This window comes from Chlorocebus sabaeus, chromosome 6 (assembly GCF_047675955.1).
Source record: "Chlorocebus sabaeus isolate Y175 chromosome 6, mChlSab1.0.hap1, whole genome shotgun sequence".
NCBI lineage: Eukaryota > Metazoa > Chordata > Mammalia > Primates > Cercopithecidae > Chlorocebus > Chlorocebus sabaeus.
In genome coordinates, this window is record NC_132909.1 from 58,815,526 (window position 1) to 58,833,234 (window position 17,709).

The window sequence follows — 17,709 nt, forward strand, 5'->3', positions numbered from 1 at the left end:
ACCAAGAGCAGCTTAGCTAGGACAACCCCCTCAGCCAGCAGCTTGAGATCTGGGGCTCGGGCCTCGTGGGCGGCGTCAGGAACTCCAGGAGTTGGGAAGAGAAGCCCACCAAGGGTCCAGAGGCACAGGGGACCTGCAGACGGCCCGCCACTGGCTGGCGTGGAGGCCGGGATCCCTGGGGTCTGAGGGGCCCACTTCCCGCCAGACCGACGCCAGACAATACCAAGGGGTACCAGGGTCTACCCAGAAAGGTCTTTATTGGCCTCCAGGGCCCTAGTCCAGCCCCACTGTGGGGTCACATGGAAACCCAGGCCTCTTGTCTCACAAAAGCCGGCGTCCTCTGGGAAATCAGCAAGTCCTCAGTGTGGGCGTCGGCACGCTACGCGGCAAGCCCTCGGGGGCTGGGGTCGGGGAGGCCAGACCCACCACGCTACGCGGCAAGCCCTCGGGGGCTGGGGTCGGGGAGGCCGGACCCACCACGCTACAACTTCTTGTTCTTGCTCAGCCGGTTGTGGCGCCAGATGTTCTGTTTCCGCAGCAGCCGCCAGTACTCCCGGGTCTCAGGATCCAGCTCCTCCAGGGTCTTTGGGGGGCCCAAGTTCATCTCGAACAGCCTGACGAGGGCGCAGGCAGGAATCAGAGCTACACGGCGACCCCCTGGGCCACCTGGTGTCCTGGGCACCTCGGGCAGAGGCGGCCACTGGGCTGGGTCCCAAGCCCACTGGTTGGCTGCATGATCTCGGGGTGGTCCCTCCCGGATCCAGGGCTGGGAGGGTCCCTGGCTGTGCAGCAATGGAGCCAACTGCACCCCAATGGCACAACCTCTGAGGCTGGCACATGCCAAGCCCTCTCCTGCCTCCCAGCACTGTCCACACCAGGCCACCTGTCCCCACTTGCTCAGACTTCCTGACCCTCCCCAGGCTGCAGATCAGCTTGGGGCCACAGCAGAACCCTTCCCGCAGCCCACAGGCCCTGTCCCCGCCTCCTCCCTCTCTCCCCCTCCTCACTCTGCTCCAGCCACACACGCCTCCCTGCTGTTCCTCCAGCACACTAGGTGTGGTCCTGCCCTGGGGCCTTTACACAGGCTGTGTCCATTGCCTGAAAAACCCCTTCCACCCACTCACGTCTTGGCTTCTGTGTCCCCCAAACCTCAGACCAGAGCAGCCAAATGTCCCTGCTCTGTCACTCATTCTCCTGCCCCCTTCCCGGAAGTGTCACCACCACAGCTGCCTGACTTCCTGCTTCCCGTCTGCCTCCCCAGCTAGTTCTGCCGGTGGTGACTTGTGTCTATTTTGAGCCCTTCTGTACCCTGAAGCCTAGAGCAAGGGCCTGGCATGCAGTCAGTGGTCAATAAGTATTTGCAGGCCGGGCGCGGTGGCGCACACCTGTAGTCCCAGCACTTTGGGAGGCCAGGGTGGGCGGATCACGAGGTTAGGAGTTCGAGACTAGCCTGGAGAACATGGTGAAACCCCGTCTCTACTAAGAATACAAAAATTAGCTGGGTGTGGTGGCGGGCACCTGTAATCCCAGCTACTCGGCAGGCTGAGGCAGGAGAATCGTCTGAACCTGGGAGGCAGAGGTTGCAGTGAGCTGAGATCATGCCACTGCACTCCAGCCAGGGCAACGGGAGTAAAACTCTGTCTCAAAAAAAAAAAAAAAAATTAGCCAGGCATGGGGGCACATGCCTGTAGTCCCAGCTACTCTGAAGGCTGAGGCAGGAGAATCATCTGAACCCAGGAGGCAGAGTTTGCAGTGAGCTGAGATCGCGTGACTGCATTCCAGACTGGGTGACAGAGTGAGACTCCATCTCAAAGAAAAAAACTTTTTTTTTTTTTTTTGGAGACCAAATCTCACTCTGTCGCCCAGGCTGGAGTGCAGTGGTGTGACCTTGGCTCACTGCAACGTCCGCCTCTCAGGCTCAAGCAATTCTCGTGCCTCAGCCTCCCAAGTAACTGGGACTGCAGGCATGAGCCACCACACCCAGCTAATTTATATATATATATATTATATATTACATATGTAAAATACATAAAATATATGTATAGAGAGACAGAGTTTCGCTCTGTCGCCCAGGCTGGAGTGCAGTGGTGCGATCTGGGCTCACTGCAAGTTCCGCCTCCCAGGTTCACGCCGTTCTGCCTCAGTCTCCCAAGTAGCTGGGACTACAGGCGCCCGCCACCACTCCCGGCTAACTTTTTGTACTTTTTTTAGTAGAGACAGGGTTTCACTGTGTTAGCAAGGATGGTCTCGGTCTCCTGACCTGGTGATCTGCCCGCCTCGGCCTCCCAGAGTGCTGGGATTACAGGCGTGAGCCACTGCGCCCGGCCAATTTTATACTTTTAGTAGAGACAGGGTTTCACCATGTTGGCCAGGCTGGTCTCGAATTCCTGACCTCAAGTGATCCAACCACCTCGGCCTCCCAAAGTGCTGGGATTATGGGCGTGAGCCACTGAGCCCAGCCTGAAAAAAAAACTTTTTAAGTATTTGCTTAAGAAGAAAGAGCATCGTTTTAGGTACTTGACAGGCGTTCTAATCTCATGAATTCCTCACAGCCCTTGGAGGGAGGGATGGGTCCCATCACCCCGTTACAGATGAGACCACCCAGACGCAGAGCCCTGAAGCCCCTGCCCTGAAGGATGGGTAGGTATGACTGTTAGGCTCCGGCTGGAGTAGGGATCTGCCTCTCCCAGAAGGGGTCCTCCTGGGGCGGAGGAAGGAATAGTCAGTGCACGATGACACAGCCTGGTCCACTCACCATTCAGGGTACTCAGCATCCGGTTTCAGGGGTACATCCTGCCCTTCCTTGTAGATGTTGACGCCCATGGCGTATGTGGTGAGCCGGACAGGGTCTGTGCATACGTCGGGGTCCTTGAGGGCCTCACTGGGCACTGCACCTTTTCCGGATTTGCCCCCCTTCATAACTGGGGGGAGGAGAGGGAGAGTCATTTCAGCCCAGTCGCTCCCCTGGAAGCCAAACTTCCCTTACAGAGCCCCCTGTCTCAGGTGGCCTCAGCCCCTCACTGGACTCTGCTACACTAAAAACTTTTTTTTTTTTTTTGAGATGGAGTCTCACTCTGTTGCCTATGCTGGAGTGCAATGGCATGATCTCGGCTCACTGCAAGCTCTGCCTCCCGGGTTCACGCCATTCTCCTGCCTCAGCTTCCCGAGTAGCTGGGACTACAGGCGCCGCCACCACGCCCGACTAATTTTTCTGTATTTTTAGTAGAGACGGGGTTTCACCGTGTTAGCCAGGATGGTCTCGATCTCCCGACCTCGTGATCTGCCCACCTCGGCCTCCCAAAGTGCTGGGATTACAGGCGTGAACCACCACGTTCGGCCACTCAAAACTTTTTTTTAAAGACAGGGTCTCGGCCAGGCATAGTGGCTCACGCCTGTAATCTCAGCACTATGGGAGGCCGAGGTGGGCAGATCACTTGAGGTCAGGTGAGTTTAAGACTAGCCTGGCCAACATGGTGAAACCCCATCTCTACTAAAAAAAAAAAAAAAAAAAAATTAGCTGGGCATAGTGGCGCATGCCTGTGATCCCAGCTACTCGGGAGGCTGAGGTAGGACAATCGCTTGAACCCGGGAGGCGGAGCTTACAGTGAGCCGAGATCACATCACTGCACTCCAGCCTGGGTAACAGCAAGACTCCATCTCAAAAAACAAAAAGTCTAAAAAAATTTAAAAATAAAGGCAGCCCAGGTTGGAGTGCAGGGGCACAATCATGATTCACTGCAGCCTCAAACTCCCAGGCTCAAGCGATCCTCCTGCCTCTGCCTCCCCAGTAGCTGAGATCACAGGTGTGAGCCACCATACCCCACTTATTTTTATTTTTTTAAATTTATTTTTGAGACGGAGTGTCACTGTGTCACCCAGGCTGGAGTGCAGTGGCGCGATCTTGGCTCACAGCAACCTCCGCCTCCCGGGTTTAAGCGATTCTCCTGTCTCAGCCTCCCGAGTAGCTGGGATTACAGGCACGAGCCGCCACGTCCGGCTAATTTTTTGTACTTTTAGTAGAGACGGGGTTTCACCGTGTTGGCCAGGCTGGTCTCGAACTCCTGACCTCAAGTGATGCACCTGCCTCAGCCTCTCAAAGTGCTGGGATTACAGGCGTGAGCTACCATGCCAGGCACTTTTTTATTTTTTATACAAACAGGGTCCTGCTATGTGGCCCAGGCTGGTCTCGTACTCCTGGGTTCAAGCGATCGATCATGTCTCCTTGGCCTCCCAAAGTGCTGGGAATAAAGATGTGAGCCACCATGCCTGGCTTCAAAATCACTTTAAGTGGGATTTAGACATATCATTAAGTAACACCGATGCTTGGAATGACCGTCATTCAAGTTATATCGTCTGCTATGTGTCTGTCTTTAAGGCCGAACATTTGCCAATTTTCCCCTTTCAACAAAGGAGATCAGGCAAGGCTGTATCCAGCTAAACCTTAATAACCTTGGTTTGTTCTTGCTGAAGTGGCTAAGATTTAAATAGGCTCCATAGTTTCTTTGAATTTTTGGTAACGGCTTGGCCAAGATCACCCTGCGATTTGGAGGCAGGCAGAGAAACAGGACTGGAACCCAAGTTCATGACCTCCCCAGACTCCCGGCAAATCCCTTCCAACCCGCTCCTGCGCAGTGAAACGCGTGGGCTCCACGTAACCCACACCCTCCTCCCAGGCCGCTCCCCAGCTGGCGCCTGCGCCCTGCGTCCAATCGCTAAGGTTATCTCCAAGCCGGACGCCGGAACTCAAAGCGGCGCTGGGTCCCTCAAACTGCGCCTGCGCCTACAGCCTGGCATCCGCCTCTCTGCGTTTGCGCATTAGTTCTACCACCGCCTCCCCAACCAGCGCCTGCGCACTGCCAATTCCTCAGCGTACCCACCGCCCCTATTTGGTTCCTGTTAACTCAGCTCACCTGGTTTCTTAGCATAATCCCGGACCAGGAGCCTTCTAGGAGAGGCGGGGTCTAGGAGCTCCCGGGTCCCCCAGCCGGCCCATGTCCGGGCAGCCCCTAAAAGGCGTCTGGTCGCCATGACGTATTGCGGGCAGCTTGCACGTGCACGTTTCCGGAAGACGTCAGTGGTCCAAGGGGTGCTCCGCAGTTGTAGGCCCCGTGGAGGTGTCTGGGAAATGTAGTCTCCCAAGTTCTCATACTCTATGGTGAGTTCTTTAGACTTGTAGTCATACGTATTACCGTAGAAGGAGGCGTTCGAGGGTTATTTCATTGACTTCTTCTTGCCCTTCTTCAATTACATAACATTTACTAAAGATATCACACTTTATATGTTCCCAATTCCATCCAATGAGTAATTATTCAAAGCTTTAAAGAGATTAACAATGAGTCTAATATACCCCAGTAGGCCTGGAGTCTAATCACTGTTAATTTTTATAACATCATTTTTAACATTATTATATACTATATATATATAACACATAGTATGTATTATATATAAAATTCAAATTAATAATATGTATTTTATATATTCTTTTCCAGCCCTACTGCTAAATCCTTAACCCACTCGATCTAATTTAATCCTCACAATTAGGAGGTAGGTACTATTTTTTTCCCCAGCTTATTAGTGAGGAAACTGAGACTCAGGGAAGTAAAGTTCGCAGGCCGACCGCAAATCCAGGGTGCACCAACCTGTCTCCCTACTGTGAGCCAAACCGGAAGTCCGTCTTCAACAGGGTTACCATGTCGCTTCCGGTGCCTCAAGGTGCCAAGGAAACCACCTCTCACACTTCTTTAATATTTCCCAACCCCTCTTCTCCCCATCTGCCATCCTTTGGAATAATGAACACGGCCCCCGGAGCCAGGCAGTGATTATTAACCCTATTTTGCAGGGGAAGAAACAGGTCCTGGGGCCAGCCCGGGCTGTCTGCGGGCAGAGAAGCATGGGATTCGAACCCCGGCTCCAACACCTACAGGAGTCCCAGCGCCCCCTCATGGCGTGGCTGGCTGACAGAACTACATTTCCCAGCAGGCCTCGCGAGGCTGCGCATGCTCAGTGGGCCAGGGCGCTGTGCCGATGGAGGAGCCAGCGCTGGGACCGGGAATCTCCGAGGTGCGTCTTCTGGGGGCGCGGTTTGGGCTATGTCGGGGTCGTACTGGGGGTGCGGGGTCCTGGAGGCTGCGCGGGGCTGAGGCGGCCTCGATTTGGGAAGTGAGTGTCCTCGAGGTGCAGAGTGGGGTCTGAGTCGGCGCTTGAGGTCTTCGGTCTGAGGGCGGACTGGAGTCTGGGCTTGGGGCTGGGTCCTGAACTCGGGGTCTCAGTCTAGAGTCGTTCTTGGGGTAACATTGGAGATTTGGAGACTCGGGTCTGCCTTATGGCGTCTTGACTCTCTGGTATTAAGTCCAGGGTCCTGGGTCTAAAGTTCTGGATGGAGGTATTGGGGGTTAAGGTCATGGGACTGAGGTCTTGGGTCTGGGGTCTTGGGGACCTGCTTCTGACGAGTCTGTAGAGTCAGGGTGTGAGGTCTGAGTCTCCATTCTGGGTTCCGCGTCTCGAGGGAGGAGGACTTGGAAGAACCAGGGCTGGAGTGAACAGACGTCATTAGTTGGGAGAGGTCTGGGATGACACATACAGGGGCTCGGGAAGCCACTGCTTCACACCTCCCCATTCTGCGCCTCAGTTTCTTCATCTGTAAAATGGGAATCCTAACTCCTTGTAAGGGTTGTCGGGGATTAAATTACGTACCCTGTGTGAACAGTATCCGCTAGAGCCTAGCACCGGATAGGCACCCAGGAAACCTCAGGTTTTATGGTTTTGGGTGTTTTTTGTTTTTTTTTTTTTTTTTTTTTTTAAGACAGGGCCTCACTCTGTCGCCCAGACTGGAGTGCAGTGGCACAATCAAGGCTCACTGCAGCCTCTGCCTCCCCTGGCTCAAGTGATCCTCCCACCTCAGCCTCTCAAGTAGCTGGGACTACGGGCATACACCACCACCCCTAGCTAATTTTTTTTTTTTTTTTTTTTTTTTTTTTTTTGAGACAGAGTCTTGCTCTGTCGCCCAGCCTGGAGTGCAATGGCGCGATCTCAGCTCACTGCAACCTTCACCTCCCGGGTTCAAGCAATTCTCCTGTCTCAGCCTCTTGAGTAGCTGGGATTACAGGTGCCCGCCACCACACCCGGCTAATTTTTTGTATTTTTAGTAGAGACGGAATTTCACCATGTTGGTCAGGCTGGTCTCTAACTCTTTGTGATCCATCCTCCTTGGCCTCCCAAAGTGCTGGGATTACAGGCATGAGCCACTGTGCCCGGCCTTAATTTTTTTGTATTTTTTGTAGTGGTAGGGTCTTGCTCTGTTGCCCAGGCTGATCTTGAACTCCTGGGTTCAGTCAGCCGTTCTTGGCCTCTCAAAGTGCTGAGATTACAGGCATGAACCACTGTACCCAGGCGAAACCTCAGCGCTGACTCTGTGTCTTTCAGCTGCTTGAAGATGCCAGCCTAAGCCTGGAGTCCAGGCATGGACTTCCCTACAATTTCCCGATCCCCTTCGGGGCTTCCAGCCATGGACTTGGAGGAGCCCAGGGACATGCTTGTGCCCTCTGAGGACCTCACCCCTCACAGGCAGTGGGACCCTGTGCCAGGAGGCCCCGGCAGCCTGAGTCGGATGGAACTTGATGAGTCAAGCATTCAGGAGCTGGTGCAGCAGTTTGAAGCTCTGCCGGGTGATCTGGTGGGCCCATCCCCAGATGGAACCCCCTGTCCCCTACACATTGCCACAGGCCACGGCCTGGCCTCCCAGGAGATCGCCGATGCCCACGGGCTCCTGTCTGCCGAAGCTGGCCGGGATGACCTGCTGAGCCTCTTGCACTGCGAGGAATGCTCGCCTTCCCAGCCTGGTCCTGAAGAGCCTCTAGAGCCTGCCCCCCGACTGTTGCAGCCCCCTGAGGACCCAGATGAGGATTCTGACTCCCCAGAATGGGTGGAGGGGGCCTCTGCTGAGCAGGGGGGCAGCAGGAGCTCAAGCAGTTCCCCGGAACCCTGGCTGGAGACGGTGCCTCTAGTCACACCTGAAGAGCCACCCGCTGGTGCCCAGGTAGTGCCCGCCCCACCCTCCAGGTGTCCTGGACTGCCTGGAACCAACCAAGCAGGGGGACTCAGTCCTGCCCCTCCTCTGTCTTCTTCCAGAGCCCCGAGACCCTGGCTTCCTACCCTGCCCCCCAGGAGGGTGAGTGTCCCGCCCACCCTAGCCTCAGGCACTAAGGCCCCTAGACAGCCAGAATCAGGCTTCCAAAGTCTGGCAACAGTTTGCCAGGAAGGATGAGGTCCTCAGGAGGCTCTGAGGGTGGTTTTGAGCAGATCCCGGCTGGCCAGGGAGAGGAGAGCCAGTCTTGAGAACGGGGTAGAGTGAGAAGGGGGCTGTGGGGCAGCTTTGGAGCCGGGCTTGGCAAATCATCATCATTGGGCCAGACCCAGCTCACTGCCTGCTCACATAGGTCTTTTTTGTTTGTTTGTTTGTTTTGTTTATTTTTTTTTTGAGACGGAGTCTTGCGTAGGCTGGAGTGCAGTGGCCGGATCTCAGCTCACTGCAAGCTCCGCCTCCCGGGTTTACGCCATTCTCCTGCCTCAGCCTCCCGAGGAGCTGGGACTACAGGCGCCCGCCACCTCGCCCGGCTAGTTTTTTGTATTTTTTAGTAGAGACAGGGTTTCACCAGGTTAGCCAGGATGGTCTCGATCTCCTGACCTTGTGATCCGCCCATCTCGGCCTCCCAAAGTGCTGGGATTACAGGCTTGAGCCACCGCCCCCGGCCTCACATAGGTCTTTAGTTAAAGATGGTTTTGGTGTGTTTTTCTTTTAACTTTTTTTTGATGGCTTCTGTTTTCCAAGCTGGAGTGCAGTGGCTTGATCTCAGCTCACTGCAACCTCCATCTCCCAGATTCAAGCGATCCTCCCACTGCAGTTTCCCAAATAGCTGAGACTACAGGTGCATGCCACCATTCCCAGCTAATTTTATTTTGTATTTATTTGGGTCGAAATGGGGTTTCACCATGTTGCCCAAGCTGGTTTCAAACTCCTGAGCTCAAGCGATCTGCCTGCCTTGGCCTCCCAGAGTGCTGGGATTACAGGCGTGAGCCACCGTGCCCGGGTGGCCTTTGCATTTTTAATTGAAAGAAGAATACTATTTCTTTTTTTTTTTTTTTTTGAGTCAGAGTCTGTCGCCCAGGCTGGAGTGCAGTGGTGTGATCCTGGCTCACTGCAACCTCCACCTCCTGTGTTCAAGCAATTTTTCTGCCTCAGCCTCCCGAGTAGCTGGGATTACAGGCACCTGCCACCATGCCCAGCTAATTTGTGTGTTTTTAGTAGAGATGGGGTTTCATTGTGTTGGCCAGGCTGGTCTCAAACTCTGAACCTCAAGTGATTCGGCTGCCTTGGCCTCCCAAAGTGCTGGGATTACAAGTGTGAGCCACTGCACCTGGCCGAAGAATACTATTTCTTCACGTGAAAATGATATACTAGGCTGGATATGGTGGCTCACGCCTGTAATCCCAGCTCTTTGGGAAGCTGAGGCAGGAGGATTGCTCGAGCCCAGGAGTTGGAGACCAGCCGGGGCAACATAGCAAGACCCCATCTCTACAAAACATGGTTAAAATTAGCCAGGTGTGGCAGTGCATACCTGTAGTCCCAGCTACTCAGGAGGCTGAGGTGAAAAAGTTCTTGAGCCCAGGAAGTTGAGACTACGGTGAGCTGAGATCATGCCAATGCACTACGCAGCCAAAGCAACAGAGCGAGACCTTGTCTCAAAAATAAAAAAATGCAATTCAAATTTTAGTGTGCATAAGCCGGGCATGTAGGCATTGCACTACAGCCTGAGCAATAGCGTGAGACTCCGTCTCAAAAAATAATAGTAACAAATTTCAGTGCACATAAGTAAAGTTTTATTGGTACACATCATGCTTGGTCATTCATGTGTTGTCCATGGCTGCTCTGCTGTTAGAATGGCAGAGCTGAGTAGCTGCAGCAGAGACCTTGTGACCTACAGGGCTGAAAATATTTACTCTTTGGCCCTTTACAGAAAATGTTTGCCAATCGCTGCCCTAAAAGCATGGGAAGAACAATTTCTGGCCCTCTGGAATGTTCTAGACTTTTTTTCAGTGACACACTCCCGGCTCACTGCAGCCTCTTCCGCCCGAGTTCAAGTGATTCTCCTACTTCAGCCTCCTGAGTAGCTGAGATTACAGGTGTCCACCACCATGCCCAGCTAATTTTTGTATTTTTAGTAGAGATGGGGTTTCACCATCTCGGTCATTCTGGTCTCGAACTCCTGACCTTGTGATCCACCTGCCTCGGCTTCCCAAAATGCTGGGATTACAGGTGTGAGCCACCGCGCCCAACCTGTGTTCTAGACTTTCCTAAGAATATAGGTCAGATAGTAAGTTCTGGCCAGGAAGGGTGGCTCACATCTGTAATCCCAACACTTTGGGAGGCCAGAATGGGAGGATCGATTGAGCCCAGGAGTTCGAGACCAGCCTGGGCAACACAGCAACACTCTGTCTCTACAAAAATAAAATCCCCCAAAAAATTAGCTGGGCATATGGCATGGGTCTGTAATCCCAGCTATTTGGGAGGCTGATGTGGGAGGATCGCTTGAGCCCAGGAGTTGAAGACCAGCCTGGGCAACGCAGCAAAACCCTGTCTCTACAGAAATAAAATCCACCCCCCAAAATTAGCTGGGCGCGTGACATGGGTCTGTAATCCCAGCTACTTGGGAGGCTGAGGTGGGATGATCACTTGAGGCTGCAGTGAGCCAAGATTGTACCTCTGCACTCCAGCCTGGGTGACACAGGGAGACCATGTCTCAAAAAAAAAAAAAAAAAAAAAAGGCAGTTCTGTGGTTGTAGAGAGAAGAACTGGTTTGAACCTATAGCTCTAAGAAGGTTCTAGAATCATGAGCAGAGCTGCGACGCCTTGGGAGTTCCCGGGCTTGGCGTTTTGTCTGCGTTTCTAGGTTCAAGGAGTCTGGGCTGATGAGAATATGCTTAGAAGTGGTGAACAGAGCCATCTGCTTCTACTCAAGACTGGAAAATTCCAGAACCATGGAGGGAATAGTTATCTGGTGTTCTAGAACCCTGGGCAGAGCTGTCCAATTATAGTGTAATCAGAAAGTTCTAGATGGAAGTACAATAGAAATATAATGTGAGCCATATATGATTTAAAATTTTATAGTTATCCACATTAAAAAATTAAAAACAGGTGAAATAACTTTTTTTTTTTTTTTAACTGAGATGGAGTCTTGCTGTGTCACCCAGGTTGGAGTGCAGTGGCTCAATCTCAGCTCACCGCAGCCTCCGTCTCCCAGGTTCAAGCGATTCTTTTGCCTCAGCCTCCTGAGTAGCTGGGACTATAGGCGTATGCCACCATATCTGGCTAAGAAATTAACTTTAATAACATTTTAATTAACATATTTAAAATATTATTTCCACATATAATCAATATTTTTAAAGTACTTTTTTTTTTTTTTTTTGAGACACAGTCTCACCCTGTTGCCCAGGCTGGAGTGCAGTGGCGTGATCTCGGCTCACTGCAACCTCTGCCTCCCGGGTTTAAGTGATTCTCCTTCCTCAGCCTCCCAAGTAGCTGGGATTATAGGCACCCGCCACCATGCCTGGCTAACTTTGGTATTTTTAGTAGAGACAGGGTTTCACCATGTTGGCCAGGCTGGTCTCAAACTCCTGACCTCAGGTGATCCGCCCGCCTTGGCCTCCCAAAGTGTTGGGATTACGGGCGCGAACCACCACGCCTGGCCTTAAATTACTTTTCTGCATGCTAATCTTCAATATCTAGTGTATATTTTCTTTTTACGTCTCTCTGTAGACGAGCCACATTTCAGGTCTGTGACAGATACATGTGCCTGGTGCTACACACTGAATGGTGCATCTGTAGAACCCCAGAGTGGAGGTCTTGTTCCAGAATGTTTAGATCATGAAATCATGACAGTGGGCAGAACCGACTGTGGCGGAGGATGAATTTCACTGAGGGGTGTCCAGAACTGGGCCCTACATCTGTGGTTCTAAACCAAAGAGCAGTAGTTACTACTTAGAATATTCTAGAGCCACCGGCAGAGCTGTCTGGCTTTAGGTAGCTCAGGGAATTCTAGAACCACAGGAGTCAAGCTTCCTTTTCCCCCCTTTTTGTTTTTGGAGACGGAATCTTGCCCTGTCGCCCAGGCTGGAGTGCAATGGCGCAATCTCTCTCGGCTCACTGCAACCTCCACCTCCTGGGTTCAAGTGATTCTCCCGCCGCAGCTTTCAAGTAGCCGGGATTACCGGTGTGCGCCACCACGCCCAGCTAATTTTTGTATTTTTAGTAGAGACAGGGTTTCGTCATGTTGGCCAGGCTGGTCTCGAACTCCTGACCTCAGGTGATCCACCTGTCTCGGCCTCCCAAAGTGCTGGGATGACAGGCACGAGCTACCGCGCCCGGCCAGGAGTAAAGCTTTATGTAGTTCTGGGCTGGGTTGGGAGTATTCTAGAACTGTTCTGGACTTCTCCTGGAACAGAATTGTTTGTTCCTCGACTGGTCAGGTAATTCTTAGAATCACTGGTGTAGCCAAAGGTGTGAACTACTGAAGGAGATTCTAGAACCACAGGGAGAGCTGCCTGACGCCGTTGTGATTACGATGTTCCGGAATCACGGAGAAGTCTGATTCTAGAGGGATAATAAGTTTCTAGAACTCCTGACAATTGTTATAAGACCTGTCAGAGAGTTCTGGACTCAAGGGTCAGAACCAACTGGGGTTCTGGACAGTATGGGAATTTTTTACACAGGCAGCCAGTTCTCTCTCTATTCTGGGCAGTTCTACAACCCAGGCACAGAGCTGACTGCTATCCTGGGCTGCCTGGAGACAGTTCTAGAACAGTGGGCAATGCTGGCCAGTTCTAGATTGATTGAGGGAACTCCAGAACCAAGAAGCAGAGGTCCACTGTGGTTCTAGAATGTTGTGGAGGTTTAGAAATAGGAGTGGGGGGTGGGGCGCGGTGGCTCACGCCTATCATCCCAGCACTTTAGGAGGCCAAGGCGGGCGGATCACTTGAGGTCAGGAGTTTGAGACCAGCCTGGCCAACATGGCGAAACCTCGTCTCTACTAAAAATACAAAAATTAGCCAGGCATGGTGGCGGGCGCCTGTAATCCCAGCTACTCATGAGGCTGAGGCAGGAGAATCATTTGAACCTGGGAGGCGGAAGTTGCAGTGAGCTGAGATCACACTACTGAGCTCCAGCCTGGGCGACAGCGAGACTGTGTCTCAAAAAATGTAGAAGTGGGCCGGGCGCGGTGGCTCACGCCTGTAATCCCAGCACTTTGGGAGGCGGAGGTGGGCGGATCACAAGGTCAGGAGATCGAGACCATGGTGAAACCCCGTCTCTACTAAAAACAGAAAAAATTAGCCGGGCGCAGTGGCGGGCGCCTGTAGTCCCAGCTACTCGGGAGGCTGAGGCAGGAGAATGGCGTGATCCCGGGAGGCGGCGCTTGCAGTGAGCCGAGATTGCGCCACTGCACTCCAGCCTGGGCGACAGAGCGAGACTCCGTCTCAAAAAAAAAAAAATGTAGAAGTGGGATTGTCTGATTCTGGCCCGATCCTGGAATTCTGGGGACACAGGGTGAAGGTATCTGTGGGTGCTAGATCTGGCTTTGAATCCAGCCATGGCCTGGACTCACTGGCTTTCCCGCCTGCGAGTCCTTGAGGGATGGACAGAAGGTTCTAGAGCTGTGAGGGCCAGGCTGCTTGGATGGTTCTAGAACAGTGGGCTGTGCTTCCTGGCTGGAGAGTGCTGAGCCGCCAGCTGGAACACTGTGTCTTCCGACCATCTCGGAGAGCACAGCCCTGGGGCAGAGCCCGTGGGAGTGGGCCCCTGAGGGCCGACCCTCTCCGCTGTCGCCCTCAGTGCCCGGTCCCTGTGACCATGAAGACCTCCTGGATGGTGTCATATTTGGGGCCAGGTACCTGGGTTCCACCCAGCTGGTATCAGAACGGAACCCGCCCACCAGCACACGCATGGCCCAGGCCCGAGAGGCCATGGACCGCGTCAAGGTGAGGGGGCGGCCGGGGGCGGGTGGGCAGGCGGGTGGGCTGCGGGCTGGGTCTGTGGGGGCCTCCACCTCCCACGCCACCCCCACAGGCCCCCGACGGGGAGACCCAGCCCATGACGGAGGTGGACCTGTTCGTCTCCACCAAGAGGATCAAGGTCTTGACATCGGACTCCCAGGTACGGGGCAGGGACCTGGCCCCAGGGATGCGGGTGGGGTGATCGAGCCTGGCAAGGCCCCCCAGCCCACCCAAGCTGCCTCTCCCGCCCCCAGGAGGCCATGATGGACCACGCCCTGCATACTATCTCCTACATAGCCGACATCGGCTGCGTGCTGGTGCTGATGGCGCGGCGGCGGCTGGCGCGGAGGCCGGCCCCCCAGGACCACGGCCGTCGCCTGTACAAGATGCTCTGCCACGTGTTCCACGCGGAGGACGTGAGCAGCCAGGGCGTGAGGCCACCCTCCTGAGGCCCTCCTCACGGCAACTGTTACCCGCCTTGCTGGGCCACGCGTTTAGCCTCCCTCCTGTAGCTTATTTTTTTATTTCTTTTTTTGGGACAGGGTCTCCCTGTCACCCAGGCCGGAGTGCAGTGGCACGATCGTAGTTCACTGCAGCCTCTGCTCCCCACCAGACTCAAGCGATCCTCCCACTTCAGCCCCCCTAGTAGCTGGGACCACAGGGTGTCACCATGCCTGGCTAATTTTTGGATTTTTGATAGAGACAGGGTCTCGCTCTGTTGCCCAGGTGAACATAGAGTCTCAAACTCCTGGGCTCGAGTGATCCACCCACCTCGGCCTCCCAAAGTGCTGGGATTACAGGCGTGAGCGACCGCGCCCATCCTCCCATAAGCCTCCAAGACCCTCAGCTGTCTCCCTGAAACCTCGCCCACTCCTGGGCTGTCCCTGCCACCCATCAGGCCCCCTGGCTGGGTCTCTGGTAGCTTTTCCCACAGCCCACGCTCAGGGAGCTGCCCCCCTCATCGTCGCCCCAGCCCAGGGCTGCCCCTAACCCTTCCTTCTCGCTGTAGATGCTCCAAGATACAGCTGTCTCTCCACCTCCCCCAAAGCCCCAGGGCAGGCGGCTGTGTCCTGGGACTCTCACCCCAGGTGGGGACAGGAGGGCTCAGCTCTGAGGACCCTGGGGACTTCGGGGACCTGGAGGAGGTGGGTGGGACACCCCAGGGACGCGCCGCCCGTCCCCACAGGCCCAGCTCATCGCCCAGGCCATCGGCCAGGCCTTCGCCGCCGCCTACAGCCAGTTCCTGCGGGAAAGCGGCATCGACCCCGGCCAGGTGGGCGTGCAGCCGAGCCCAGGCACCGGCCACCTCCACAACGGGGACCTGGACCACTTCTCCAACAGCGACAACTGCCGGGAGGTGAGTGAGGCGCTGGGCAGCCCCCGCCTGGCCCCTGCCGCCCCGTGCACCTGCACCAGGCCTTGCCAAGCAGCCTCCGCACCCCCTCTCTGTCCCAGGTGCTCCTCGAGAAGCGGCGAGGGGAGGGCCTGGGCGTGGCCCTGGTGGAGTCGGGCTGGGGCTCCCTGCTGCCCACAGCCGTCATTGCCAACCTGCTGCACGGGGGGCCCGCTGAGCGCTCGGGAGCCCTCAGCATCGGGGACCGCCTGACCGCCATCAATGGGACCAGCCTGGTGGGGCTGCCTCTGGCCGCGTGCCAGGCCGCCATCCGCGTGAGTTTCCTAGGGTGGCGGGGCCCCCACACTCCCAGGAAGGGGAACTGAGTCCCAGAGAGGTCTCTTCCCTGGCCAGGTCTCTCCAGGCCAGTTGAGAGGGACAAAGTGTAACTTTTAAGTCCTGCTCACTCGTGTGCCCTTGGGGAAACTGAGGCCTGGAGAAGGGAGGCCGCTTGTCCAGGGCACCTCCCTAGAACCAGAGCCAGGATGGAAATGCGGGTGGCCCAGCGCCAGGGCTGGGCGGCTCGCTCTCTAACAAGAGACAGCTGATTTCTAAGGGGGTTTGTTTGTTTGAGACAAGGTCTTACTCTCTTGCCCAGGCTGGGGTGCAGTGGTGCACCTGTGGCTCACTGCAGCCTTGACCTCCTGGGCTCAAGCAATTCTCCTGCCTCAGCCTCCCAAGTAGCTGGGACCACAGGTGTGCACCACCACGCCAAGATAATTGTTTTACTTTTTGTAGAGATGGGGTCTCACTATGTTGGCCAGGCTGGTCTTGAACTCCTGCCCTTAAGTGACCCACCTGCCTAATCCCACAGTGCTGGGATTACAGGCGTGAGCCACTGCGCCTGGCCATGTTTTTTTTTTTTTTTTTTTTTTTTTTTTTTTTTTTTTGAGACGGAGTCTCGCTCTGTCACTCAGGCTGGAGTGCAGTGGCCGGATCTCAGCTCACTGCAAGCTCCGCCTCCCGGGTTTACGCCATTCTCCTGCCTCAGCCTCCCGAGTAGCTGGGACTACAGGCGCCCGCCATCTCGCCCGGCTAGTTTTTTTGTATTTTTTTTTTTAGTAGAGACGGGGTTTCACCGTGTTAGCCAGGATGGTCTCGATCTCCTGACCTCGTGATCCGCCCGTCTCGGCCTCCCAAAGTGCTGGGATTACAGGCTTGAGCCACCGCGCCCGGCCCTGGCCATGTTTTTGAGTCTTAACCTTTGTTGTTCAGATGGGGAAACTGAGGCCCAGAGATAGGGAGGGACCTGCCCCGGTCAGAGGGATGAGGCCACAGTCCGTGCAGCCTCTTACAGACGTTTGCAGCCTGCCTGGAGAGCCCGGCTGTCGGCTTGGCTTTTGGCCATAAGGAAGCGATATGGCTCGGGTCACACAGCTTCGACCCCAAGCCCACCGGGCCCGAGTCTGTTCTCCACCACATCTGAGGGGTCTTCCAGAATTGAGCCCCTGGACTCCAGGTCTCTGGTTTATGAGAGGGTAAACTGAGGCCCAGAGGGGGCCACAGCCTGCCAGGCTGTCCGGCAGCTGAGTGAGGCCAACGACCCCCGCCCTGCAGGAGACGAAGTCGCAGACATCGGTGACACTCAGCATCGTCCACTGCCCGCCCGTCACCACCGCCATCATCCACCGGCCCCACACTCGCGAGCAGCTGGGCTTCTGCGTGGAGGACGGCATCGTGAGGCCCCGGCCCCTGGCCCGCGGTGGGGGGTAGGGCGGCCCTGAGCATGGCCCCTGAGCAGCCCCCACCTCTTTCCCATCCCCCCCTTTCCTCCCCCAGATCTGCAGCCTTCTCCGCGGCGGCATCGCCGAGCGCGGGGGCATCCGTGTGGGTCACCGCATCATTGAGATCAATGGACAGAGCGTGGTGGCCACGCCACACGCCCGCATCATCGAGCTGCTCACTGAGGCCTACGGCGAGGTGTGCAGGTGGTGGGTGGTGGCCGGGGGCGCCCCCACGTCCACCACAAGCCCAGGCCTGCCCTGAACCCCATTCTGCCTCCACTCCCCAGGTACATATCAAGACGATGCCAGCCGCCACATACCGCCTCCTTACAGGCCAGGAGCAGCCCGTGTACCTGTGACCACCATGTCCCTCGCCTGCCACTGTGCCTTCGCCTCCATGGCCCTGGAGCCCCATCCTGGGCCTGCCTTGGCTGGCCAGGACCCCAGCGGTTCTTGGTCCTGTATGATTTCCTAATATAAAAACAGTAAAAGCTTATGCAAGCGGCAACGTCTCGGATCAGGGTCTACGAGACCGAGGAAGGTGAGCCC

The 17,709-nt window shown here is 55.3% G+C and overlaps 2 protein-coding genes across 3 annotated transcripts; one reads left to right on the forward strand and one right to left on the reverse strand.

Annotated features, from left to right (window-relative positions):
* Positions 1-240: 240 nt before the first annotated feature.
* Positions 241-5,907, reverse strand: MRPL54 (mitochondrial ribosomal protein L54). Its single transcript, XM_007994798.3, has 3 exons — positions 4,911-5,907; positions 2,756-2,921; positions 241-614 (listed from the first exon to the last, which is right to left on the reverse strand). Exons 1-3 carry the CDS (start codon positions 5,026-5,028, stop codon positions 482-484), a joined length of 417 nt encoding a protein of 138 aa, XP_007992989.1. The 5' UTR covers positions 5,029-5,907; the 3' UTR covers positions 241-481.
* Positions 5,908-5,943: 36 nt separating this feature from the next.
* Positions 5,944-17,668, forward strand: APBA3 (amyloid beta precursor protein binding family A member 3). 2 transcript variants are annotated; one of them, XM_007994795.3, is made up of 11 exons: positions 5,944-6,060; positions 7,423-8,035; positions 8,128-8,167; positions 13,883-14,028; positions 14,117-14,203; positions 14,298-14,474; positions 15,230-15,400; positions 15,499-15,711; positions 16,994-17,113; positions 17,216-17,356; positions 17,448-17,668. In XM_007994795.3, the coding sequence occupies exons 2-11, from the start codon at positions 7,460-7,462 to the stop codon at positions 17,517-17,519; spliced, it is 1,743 nt and encodes a 580-aa protein (XP_007992986.1). In that variant the 5' UTR covers positions 5,944-6,060; positions 7,423-7,459; the 3' UTR covers positions 17,520-17,668. The 2 variants fall into 2 exon arrangements, with proteins under 2 accessions (XP_007992986.1, XP_007992987.1); XM_007994796.3 differs by having other exon boundaries at positions 5,945-6,060; positions 14,298-14,459.
* The last annotated feature ends 41 nt before the right edge of the window (positions 17,669-17,709 follow it).

Bases quoted from the DNA above. Each gene is read 5' to 3' on its own strand.
- MRPL54 (XM_007994798.3), bottom strand. From the start codon at position 5,028: ATGGCGACCAGACGCCTTTTAGGGGCTGCCCGGACATGGGCCGGCTGG. The intron at 2,922-4,910 runs GTGAGCTGAGTT...TCCTCCCCCCAG, and splicing joins GGATTATGCTAAGAAACCAG to TTATGAAGGGGGGCAAATCC. The intron at 615-2,755 runs GTGAGTGGACCA...CGCCCTCGTCAG, and splicing joins GATGCTGAGTACCCTGAATG to GCTGTTCGAGATGAACTTGG.
- APBA3 (XM_007994795.3), top strand. From the start codon at position 7,460: ATGGACTTCCCTACAATTTCCCGATCCCCTTCGGGGCTTCCAGCCATG. The intron at 17,114-17,215 runs GTGAGGCCCCGG...TTCCTCCCCCAG, and splicing joins TCTGCGTGGAGGACGGCATC to ATCTGCAGCCTTCTCCGCGG. The intron at 17,357-17,447 runs GTGTGCAGGTGG...TCCACTCCCCAG, and splicing joins TCACTGAGGCCTACGGCGAG to GTACATATCAAGACGATGCC.